This window comes from Octodon degus, unplaced genomic scaffold, assembly GCF_000260255.1.
Source record: "Octodon degus isolate 3935 unplaced genomic scaffold, OctDeg1.0 scaffold00074, whole genome shotgun sequence".
In the NCBI taxonomy this organism is placed as follows: domain Eukaryota; kingdom Metazoa; phylum Chordata; class Mammalia; order Rodentia; family Octodontidae; genus Octodon; species Octodon degus.
Window position 1 is genome coordinate 1,160,976 of NW_004524650.1, and position 10,244 is coordinate 1,171,219.

The 10,244-nt window shown below is 36.2% G+C and overlaps 1 protein-coding gene across 1 annotated transcript in view; it reads left to right on the top strand.

Moving 5' to 3' along the window:
* Positions 1–10,244, top strand: part of Plppr5 (phospholipid phosphatase related 5) — a 149,235-nt gene that overhangs the window by 100,197 nt on the left and 38,794 nt on the right. Inside the window, exon 4 of the mRNA XM_004635687.1 lies at positions 3,290–3,466. Within this exon, the coding sequence (XP_004635744.1) occupies positions 3,290–3,466 (177 nt within the window). The remainder of the gene's footprint in view (positions 1–3,289; positions 3,467–10,244) is intronic.

Here is a 10,244-nt window from a genome sequence, read left to right on the forward strand (position 1 = left end):
AAAAAAAAAACAAACAACCAAAAAACAAAAACAAGAAATTACAAACAACTGAGCATCTACTCAGATTTCCTCCCTTCCTGCTCCTGGTGAAGTTTGTTTCATTATGGAAAATGGAATAGCTGCATCCTTTTCATAATCCAGACTGTAATGTATGAACTTCATGACACTTGTAGGGGCTACAAGTTGTGCAGGATGCATGGCCGGTGCTCCTATAACAAATGAAAGGTTAACAAGAGAACATGTGCTAAATGCATTCCATCAAGTTTTAAATGGCACTAAAACCTCCCAAAGGAAGACATGTTTTTATCCTTCGGTTCAGTAAAGAATGGACAATCATGTAGAAATGTGATTGGACAAAAGCTATGATTGAATAGTAAGAAGCTTTCTGTGTTTCTTGATTTTTCTTCAGGAAGAAGCATTTTGGTTTTCTGTGGCCTTGCTTCTGCGGAGAAGGGAGGCACTCTTCCATTTGTTTTAGTTTCTAATGGAAGCAGGAGAAGGTCAGAGAGAAATTTTGCTTCTGAGGCCTCTCAATCTCTTTTGATTCAAATTATTCATCATGTCAGATGCCATATTATATATTTGTATAAGCAGAGAGAAAGGTGTAAAGGAATCAGGCTATTAGCCAGGAAAAAATAATTGTTTTGTTTTCTACATCTTACTGTAGAAGGTGCTAAGAGATGTTTGTTGAATGAATAAAGAGTGCTAATGTATGTGGCTGAGTGGGTTAACCTGTAAAATAAGGAGCCTCACCTGGCCCAGAAGATTGCGTAAATACAACCCTGCTCCAGTCATATCATCATTCTGTTTGTGTTTATGTATCTATATATTGACATCTGGTTAATCTAGATGGTTTCATAAGTGAATTAAAAACCAAGAGAACATGAATAATCAATTCCTGTCCTGTACCCTGCTTGCCTAATAGATTATTTTGCCTTAATTTCCTCTTTTGTAAATTGGGATTAATAGTTTTTCTGTAAGCATAATACAATTAGATTGGTTCAACACTTATATTTAAAGTACCAGAGTTGCCAAGCACAAGCGAAAACATTCCAGAAAAACCTGTGCATTATTAAGCACTGCTATCATCGATTAAAGTTAAATCTCTCACTCTTGAAATTCCCATAACCCTTGGAAATTCAGTCACCTCTTGTTTTCCTTGCTCATTCTAAACACTAAGTAGAGATCTAATATAGGAAAATTCAAATCTCACACTATATTTATAATATAGGTGCTTTGTTTTAGTAGTTTAGATAGTGGCTATTTGGGGGCTCTCTAAATTTTGTTTGAGACACTAGGACAATATAAGAAGAACTAAGAACTATCAGAGAGTTTTAGCTTAAGCCTAGTAAAAGGCTGGGTGGTACCTCAGATGACCTTTGGGCAGAAGGGAGAAAAAAATTATCAAAGCTATATTGAGGGGGCCAGAGAGATAGCTCAGTAGAATAAGTGCTTGCTTGGCAAGCATAAGGGCCTGAGTTCAATCCCCTGTTCTGAAAAAAGAAGAAAAGAAAGAAAGAAGAAAGAAAGAAAGAAAGAAAGAAAGAAAGAAAGGAAGGAAGGAAGGAAGGAAGGAAGGAAGGAAGGAAGGAGAAAGAAAGAAAGGCTATATTGATTGTTCAGATGATTTTGCCCATGGATAAAATGGGATTCGGATTATTTGACTATCCCACATTCATTTTGTCCTAATAAGGATAGCCTTTGAGATGTGAAAAATTGCAAAGGGAAGGAATCATTAAGTACCTTTATGGCTATGTTGAAGAAAATTCCAGCAGCAGCCTAAATCCCACTCTGTTCTTATGCCCCAGTCATCCACTTAATTGCTCTGTTAGCTGCATCACTGGCAACTGGAACGATCGTGATATCCCTGCCTTGCTGTGCCTACAGACAGAGCTCTTATTCTCTCTGAATGGTGAAAGCATCTTTGCCTCTTTCACATCCTTCTTGTTTCCTTCTCACAAATTCTTACCCGCGGTGACTGAAGTTGTTGAGCCTTTTGGAGGACAACCTTAGAATACACAGACCTAGCTCTAAGGAAGAAGACAACATGGAGACAAGCCAGCCGTCGGTTTTCTCCAGAGAACTGGGATCTGGGAGAGACTGCAAAGGGTCAAAATTTGGCTTGAGTGAAGACTTGCCTATGTGCACTGTTTAAATATTCATATAGCTTCCTCTGGTAGCTAACAATACTGTATATTTTGCCTGGAACAAAACAACACAGAAGATAATTACTAAATTTCATAGCACTCTAAAATGATTATGAGGAACTAATTCTGGTTTATTCTCTTAGGTAAAGGTATTTTTTTTTATTCAATTCAGGACTACAGTCAAGTGATTTTATTAATTTCTAAATATTTTTCTGAGTATAATATCAATACTGGATACTTCCTGATATTAATACTATAAAATCTAATCTAAAATTGCACTGTCAGAACCATCTTTTGTATAATTACTTTACTAGTGACTGGAATAAAAATTTACACATTCCAAGTGCAGTCAATGATTTAAATTATGAAAGTGGAGCTATGGAATGAATCAGATTGAAAGGAGCAAATTGTTCTTGAGGACGCTGTCTCATAGCATATATTGTCTCACAATGTATTCACTATATATTTGTCATTGACATATGTGAAAATGCCAAAATATAGGTATCAATTCATTGTTTTGTTGGTTTTTAGTTGGCACACATCATCATAATTTTCTTTGTTGTCCTATTTTTTGCTGATAAATTTAAACAATGTAATTTTATAATTTGAAAAACAACATAAAATCAAATATTGGCATTGCATTGAATCTTAAATTACAAAGTAACATTGATTTGGTAGAAAACTCCATTTTCTTTTTTTCTAATTATATTAGCTATTCTGGTTTTATCAAGTATGTATCCTCCCAATGTCATATAAAATGAAATATTAAAAATATCAATTCTCTATTTCTAATAATACATTGTCATTGTCATTCGAAAATATAAATTCAAGAAATACTGAAAAAGTAATTTTAAAATTAGAAAAGAAGAAAAGACCATGTGAAAATCTGTGGCCAATATTTCTAGGTAATTAGCAATTATTACATAAGGATTGTCCAGACTATGTAGCCCTATCTTTCAACTAAATAATTGCTACGTGAACTCTGCTTTTAAGAAAATTCCTTCAAAAATTACATAAATTAGTTAATGATTTAAACCAAATATACATAGACATGTCTCAAATATCTGTGTGTATACATATACATAATGTGCTATGAAAGAAATAACTTCATGAAAAGTCATATTTTTTACTTACTGTTTCAGATGTATATTACCAACACAATCAAAGCCAAAGGAACCAGACTTGCTAAGCCAGTTCTATGCTTGGGATTAATGTGTTTAGCCTTTCTTACCGGACTCAACAGAGTAGCAGAATATCGAAATCATTGGTCAGATGTGATAGCAGGCTTTCTGGTTGGAATATCTATAGCAGTATTTCTGGTAAGTACAAGTTTATTCAAATATTATTGTGGTTTTTGATGAATTTATATAGCTACCTACAGGAACACATAAGGGTGAATCCCTCAGTTTGCCTAAATGCAATATTTCAAATGATAATATGTATATTTTAAGTTATGACCCAGCCTGCCCTACTTTGTTCTGCTTAAAGTCAGGTTTGGAAATTAAAATAAATAAATAAATTATGCACCACAGGTGAACAAAATGCTTCCATATAAATGGAGAAGTACTAAAAATAGTCCTCTGTGCCTAATTTTTAAGACCAGGTTATTTAGGCACCTAAAGAATTTCCTTAGTGTGGCTTATGGACTGTCTATTCATCTCAGAATTCCTTAGCATCCGAGCCCTGTCGTCCGCATGAGCCCACATTTCATAAGGCTTTGACAGTGCTGCCCTCTGATGCGGGCCCTTTTATTCCAGAATAAAAATTTCCAGATACTTCCTAAGACAGGACCATCTCAAGTCCTACTTTATCCTGCAGTGAGCATACAAGAAGACTCTAATGATGTAGGCATCTATGTTTCTATGAAAACATATCCTTAGAATGTTTATATAAATACTGACTGTAGAAAATGTATTTTAGAGTTTATCAATATATTGTAAATGTGTTTTTATAATATTTTGCCAAATTGACAAAATGTGTAGAATATAAATCAAGATACAGTTTTATATGGACAATATAATTAAAGAAGTACTTTATTTCCATTTTTATTATATTTGAATTGCTTTTTACTTAAGTTTTCCTCCCCAACATTCTTTCTATAATCCATAAGCAAAAATATATGTGAAACTTACTAGTTGAATATTTGAGCACAACTATTACTAAGTAGGTTATTTCCTTAACAATTTTCTGTGGTAAAGTGGTAACTACGGTTTTCTACCTATTTTAGATGCTGTGTGTGTGTGTTTGTGTGTGTGTGAAAGAGAGAGGGAGAGAGAGAGAGAGAGAGGGAGGGAGAGAGAGAGAACTAGAACTATCTTTTAACTCTTAAGGTCACCTGGAGATGTTGGCCCAGTCCTCTTCTAAAACAAAACAAAACAAAACAACTGGTATAACTGCTATGGAAATCAGAGTGGGGATTTCTCAAAAAACTAGGACTGGAAATTCACTCAACCCAGCTATACCCCTTCTGGGTATTTACCCTAAAGAACTGAAAACGTCATACCTCAGTGATATATGTACACCCATGTTTATACCAGAACAATTTGTCATAGCCAAATCTTGGAAATAACCAAAATGCCCATCCCCTGAGGAATGGGTGAAAAAGATATATTATTATCCAATAGAGTATTACTCAGCTATAAAGAAAGACAGACTTGAGGCCTTTATAGGCAAGTGGATGCTAGAGCACATACTCATAAGTGAAATAAGTCGGAACCCCATGTATAAATATTGTATTGTCTCCCTAGTGTAAGAACCTGAGAGAACAGATAAAACCTGAAAGGCATAATAGACATAGAAGATGGAAATAAACTGAACATAAGGATTAAAAAATGAAGAAGAGGGATAGGAGAAAGTAGAGGAAAAAAGGAAGGGAGGAAAAATCATGCAAGTATATATACAAGATGGCTGAGATGATTATGCTAATAATTTCCATCAGTTGTTTTGAAAATAGCAATTGGTGTTTGGAATTTACACTCTGACTTACTGTTTAGCTGATATCTGCAATCTATGCAACTACATTGAAGGTAGCAAGTGCAATACAAAAAACATGTTTGAATGCCTCTCATATTGATTTTCTAAATGTGCACCATTACTAATGTCTTATTGATTAATATTATACTCTTTAAGATAAATGTACAAAAAAAGAAAAAAGTAAAAAAGAAAAATAAGGTTTACTGAAAGGAAGAGTTATTACTCAATTTTTGTCCAGTTTGGATGACTATATGTGTTAATCTGAGCAACAGATGTAATGGTGAAAATAGGTAATATGACAACCATTGTTAATGTTTTATTCTTGATTTGAAAATCTGTCACATGTGTATTGTATGTTACCCTGTTTCTGTCTTTGCATCTATTTGCTTTTGTTTTTGTTTATACTCTTCAAAATGAAATAAAATAAATTATATTTAAAAAGAAAAACATGACAAATGCTGAGATGAGTTAAATTTAACAAAGTTTGAGGGGAAAAAATTAAAACTGCGTAACACTTCAGACTAAAGCTGAATCCCTCACCTTAGCATGTATACGGGTCGTGTCTATCCCAAGGGATAACGTGTGACATCAAGGAACAACCTGATTGGCTGTGTGCAGTATTTGCCTCATATAATCATGTTTTGGCAGCTTCCAGCCTCTGGCTGGAGGTTCAGCTATATGAATGGCTAAGGTTTACTTGATTTTACTTGATTTGTCATAGGGGAATGGCTGTAAATTAGGTCTCAATTCATTTACATACCAGCTAGGATATTTATCACTATATACAGAGATTGCTTTAGGCCAAATTTTGTCATCCAATTGCAGAAAGATATAGCCCAAAATGATCAGTTTAACCTCACTTTTAGCGATGTCCTGTAGGCTCATAAAGAATGGAACCCAGACTTCATTCAAAACGTCTTTGCTTTCACTCGCCACAGTTGAAACTGGTTAACATTTAAAACAAAATAAAACAACATCATATATAAATCTTAAGAAGAAACAAAGATCACACCAGTAGTAAAACACTAGCGAGTCCTATGTAGCTGTGTTTCAGCTCCCCAGGGCCAGAACTTATTCACTGAACCTCATCAGCCTTCTTTTTGAACTTTGCTTGGAGGTTGCCTGCCATCTTCCTGTTACTTCTAGTAAGCGTCTCACACCTTGCAAAGCCAGAATCAGAACCATGGTGCCTTCCTGGTCCCTTCTCAATCTCAAGTAGTGGATGAGCAGGTTTGCTATAGATCCTCATGTGTACACAAGACGTTCTCACTGAGCACATTCAGAATACTTTTAATTGCCCTTCACACATTGCTAAAAGTCCACAAAAATGACTTCACACACAAGTCATGCAAAGACAGTAGTTTAACCATACAAAAACTAAACATGTGTTTATGTGTTCATTCTCAAGAGATTATGAGTGCAAGTATCTATAAGTACCAAGCACTTTGCCAAGAAGCTGAGATACAAGGAAATTCAGATAAAGATGCCCGGCTTCTAAAGGAATCACACTGTACTGGTATTATTTCCTTTGCTTCTGTCATAAAACAAACATATCTGTTCTAATCTGGGCACTGTGCTTGGGGCTGGAAACAGTAGCTGAAAAAGATATAGTCTGTGCATTTAAGGAGATTACTGCCAGGTGGGGAAAACTGACATAGAGTCTTATCAAAGGTTCTCTTGTTATTAAGTGTAATGATAGAACCAGTAGTCAAGAGGAAAACTCTGCTGGGATTGAGCACAGGTCAGAAAGCAGAGGCACAATCTCAACTGTCCTTTCTAAAGTAAGTCAGTCTAGGCTCGCACAAGTGATGAGGGGCAAAGACCATAGTGCACAAAGCAGGGCAAGGTTCTTCATAGCCTGGCAAGCACAGAGCCCCTGCTATGGTTCAGCTTGCTAGGAAGGGAGCATGGCCTGCTGCAGTGGTAGCAGGTCTACCTCATGTGAGTGAGGAGATGGGGCTGGTGAGGGATAGGGGGAGGTATCCTAAATGATCTTTTACCTAGCTTTTTGTTTAAAAATTTAGGTGACTTAAGAACCACTGTTAGACTTCAACTTCACTGTTACTTTCAATCTGGTTGAAAGTCAACTTCCCTGAGCATTCAGCTGATGCCTGAGTTATGTACATATCCCTTTAGAACCTCAATTGTCCTTTAAGTAAGACTAATCACACCATTGCTAAAGGATCACTCTTAAGCATTATAAGGATTAAAAGGAATAGTGGGTGTTTGATAAGTAGTGGATGTTTGAATGACAAATAAGTCTCATAAATTATGATTTTATCTCATTCCCTTTTATTCTGTGGTAAGTTTGTGCTTAGAAATGTGTTTGCTGGAAAACAAAACTAGGTGAAAATAGAGAAAACAGGCTATACAGAACCAGGGAAATAAAATGGTGCAAATTGGACCTCAGTGGCACCAAGAGAGGGGAGGATCTTTAGGAGGACAGGTGAGTGGATTGGTGAGGTGGACAGGCTGGAGCCTGAGGGTGAGGGAACCCTGTGGTGGTGACTCTGAGAGGCAGTGGGAGGGAGGGGACAATCCATGATGATTCCTCATTTCTCATATTTGGACAACTCAGTACAACATTTATTTTGAGCAGAGATTTTCTCGCTGCCTTGCAATATCCTGGAGTGTTTCCAATTATTTTGAAGTGTATGTAGGATTCTAACATGACTCCAAAATAAAATTAACATCAACCTGCTTCAAGATTCTATGGCTCTGTTAAAGTCCCACCACTATCCCCAGACTTTTGATCTAACATTTGCCTTTGACACATTCTGTAGCTTATCTTCTACAACCAGTGTTTCATCTACTTCAAATTAATTTCCACTAGGAAATCTATTTATTCCAATTTCTTACATGTCTTATAGCTTTGCTCTTCTGACCAGAAGCTCCCAATCCAGAGACTATTCTTCCCTCTGTTATAGGCACAGGTTCTTAGCTGCTTCCACACTTGAGACTCCTTCTTCTTCTTTTCTTCTTCTTCTTCTTCTTCTTCTTCTTCTTCTTCTTCTTCTTCTTCTTCTTCTTCTTCTTCTTCTTCTTCTTCTTCTTCTTCTTCTTCTTCTTCCTCTGCTTCTGCTTCTGCTTCTGCTGCTGCTTCCTCTTCCCCATCCCCTTCCGCTTCCCCTTCCCCTTCCCCTTCTCCTCCTCCTCTTCCTCCTCCTTTTTTCCCATAATGTTATTGAGAAACAAATAGCAATGAGACAGTTTCAAACCACATTGGTAGGACAGTTTCAATAATTAACACATTGCATACATTCTTACTAGTGGTTCTTTGCTGTATAAGATGCAGACATGAAAGCCTATTTACAAACAATATTAGAGCAAATCCCTCTATTCATTAAGAGAATGTAACTATATATCTATCCTAACTATTTTGAATACACAGATACAAAATGGACATTCATCTGTATCCGCGTTTTTCTTTAGTTCCATCATTTGAATATTGTAGTTGTTAACTCAGCAAAATATTCTAAAAGAGTCCAGTAGTCCATAATAGTATTGGGTCTTCCGCTTGACTGGCAATGTCAGAAATTGTTGACCTGAGTCCCCTACAGCTCAACATAACACCATGGCTTTATTTCCTATACTTGATTTTTAGACTTTTCTGCTGGATGGTTAAGACCAAGATAAAGCAAGACCTATGTAAAAAGAGTTGTAGCTTTTGGGCCTGATAAGGTCAGTGAAATCTGCTCAGGATTTATCCTGAGACCCTGTACGTCAGAGTGTAGATCCTTTGTGAGGGTCAGCCATGTGGAAGAGTCACGGGCATTGCTTGGCCAATGTGCTCTCCGTGAAATACTAAAAGAATGTTTTCTTTCCATGTGACTCTCCTTAGGCACACTCCACATCATCGATCACTTTCTTCTTTGGCCCCATAATCAATTAGATCAGAAAATTTGAGACACTACTGAGTTACATGATGTTACAGTACAAGATGTCATCGGTCCTGAGCCTTAATTGACTTTGGAAAGCTAGGGACAAAATGTTGGCTTTCCTTGCAGCCCTCCTTTTTCTCTAATTTTGGTCTGCAAACTTAGGTTGTTAACCCTGCAGAAAATAAGCTTATTGTTATTACCATACAACCTAGTCTGTTAAGCTTAACCTCACTATCTGTCTGAATATCAAACATCTTAGGCATAACATGGAACAGGTATTTTTCATCAAGTATTGATATGTTGAACTTTAAGTCCCTACAGAATATGATGAAAAAACATTTAAAAATTAGAATATATTTTAAAAATAGGCATAAAGAATTATATAATTCTTATGTTTACACATAAGTCCAAAAATCTAACCATATACAATCTTGTAGCAGGACAGTCCCACAACATTCATTTTCCTTTCTCCTGCCTTCATTCAGTATCCCCTTTTTTTGAACAATCATCTACCCAAGAGACAGCACAGCAGCAACTGGCATGTCATGAGAAGCAGCCCGTATTCAGAAGACCAGAATGAGAGGCACTCCAAGCATGCACCTACTATTACAAATTGCCATCTTCAATGCAGTTGCTTAGTTCACATGTATCAGTATATATAGTTAGTCAGGGTGAGAATCTTTCCAATTAACAACTAGATTCAAAATCTTCTAAAGATTCTCAGGATCATTGCTTTACCCATCTTCTACATATAACTGTGTGGCTTGCCACTGACATGTTTCCTAGCTCTTTTCCTTTCCCTCTCTTAATTAGTTCTCAAGTTCTTGCTTTCCTTTTACTTGTATTATACCTTTCTATTTGTATGTCTTCTTTTGAATTCTTATACTAGAGAAACTATATGATATTTACACATGTGTGTCTGGTTTATTTCACTTATGAGTATATCTTCAAGTGGCATTCACTTCAATGTAAAGGGTTTGCGTTTATCATTCTTTCTAGATGAGTAATGTTCCATTGTATAAAAATACTACATCTTTTTCATCCATTCTTCAGGTGATGGGCTTCTTGGCTGTTTCCAAGATTTGGCTATCACAAATTGTGCTGCTATAAACATAAACACACATATATCACTATGATGTGATGATTTCATATCTTCTGGGAAGATTCCCGGTAGAGGAATAGCTGGATTAAATGGAATTTCCAGTCCAAGTTTTCTAGGGAGTCACCACACTGATTTCCATAA